This window comes from Bison bison, unplaced genomic scaffold, assembly GCF_000754665.1.
Source record: "Bison bison bison isolate TAMUID 2011002044 unplaced genomic scaffold, Bison_UMD1.0 scf7180017864299, whole genome shotgun sequence".
Taxonomy (NCBI): domain Eukaryota; kingdom Metazoa; phylum Chordata; class Mammalia; order Artiodactyla; family Bovidae; genus Bison; species Bison bison.
In genome coordinates this window covers 3,330,885-3,331,818 of record NW_011494871.1, presented here as the reverse complement: position 1 = coordinate 3,331,818, position 934 = coordinate 3,330,885, and the positions used below count along the sequence as shown (strand labels likewise).

At 34.8% G+C, this 934-nt stretch overlaps 1 protein-coding gene across 1 annotated transcript in view; it reads left to right on the top strand.

Moving 5' to 3' along the window:
• Positions 1–934, top strand: part of LOC104996864 (phospholipid-transporting ATPase IB-like) — a 119,447-nt gene that overhangs the window by 76,462 nt on the left and 42,051 nt on the right. Inside the window, exon 25 of the mRNA XM_010851252.1 lies at positions 534–706. Coding sequence (XP_010849554.1) covers positions 534–706 — 173 coding nt within the window. The remainder of the gene's footprint in view (positions 1–533; positions 707–934) is intronic.

Below are 934 nucleotides of genomic sequence, written 5' to 3'. Positions count from 1 at the left end.
TGGAAGAATTCCTGGACTATTTTCCCAAGTTGCTGCACCATTTTACATTCTGACCTTCAGTGTATGAGAATGGTGATTTCTTCACATCCTCATCATCACATTATTATCTGATTTTTAAATTCTAGTCATGCTAGTGGGTATGAGGTAGTATCTTGTGGTTTTGATTGGCATTTACCTGATGACTAATGATCTCAAGCATCCTTTCATGTTATTTATCTACTTTTAAATTTAATTTTTGTGAGATTTTCAAAGGGAACAAGGAGGTACACATATGCCTTAATCTACTATCTTTTTTTAAAATTTTTATTTATTTTAGTTGGAAGCTAATTACTTTACAATGTTGTAGTGATTTTTGCCATACATTGATATGAATCAGCCATGGGTTTACATGTGTTCTGCATCCTGAACTCCCCTCCCACCAGCCATCCCATCCTTCTGGGTCATCCCAGTGCACCTGGCCTGAGCACCCTGTCTCAAGGTCTTTTTATTTATATTTAAAATGGTAAAAGATAATCTCCCCCTCTTTGTTTCAGGCAACACAACAAGTGATTAGTCAGAACTGCCAAGATCTTGGAGCACTGTTGGGTAAAGAAAATGACCTGGCCCTAATCATAGATGGTAAAACATTGAAATATGCCCTCCATGTTGAAGTTAGGAAGTGCTTTCTTAACTTGGCCCTCTCGTGCAGAACAGTATTATGTTGTAGGTAAGAATATATTCACTGTTGGTTTTTTCCCTGCTATATTTCATATTTTTTATGGAAAGAAAATATAAACATGGAAATATAAGTTTTTTTCATAGACAAACTACCTTATTGGGAAAATATACACTCAAACTGAAATGCAAGATCTGAATTTAATTCTACTTGTCAGGTTTAAGATTTACTCAAAAGCAGTTTATAATATTTCAGTGGCACATTATTTTGGTATGTTGT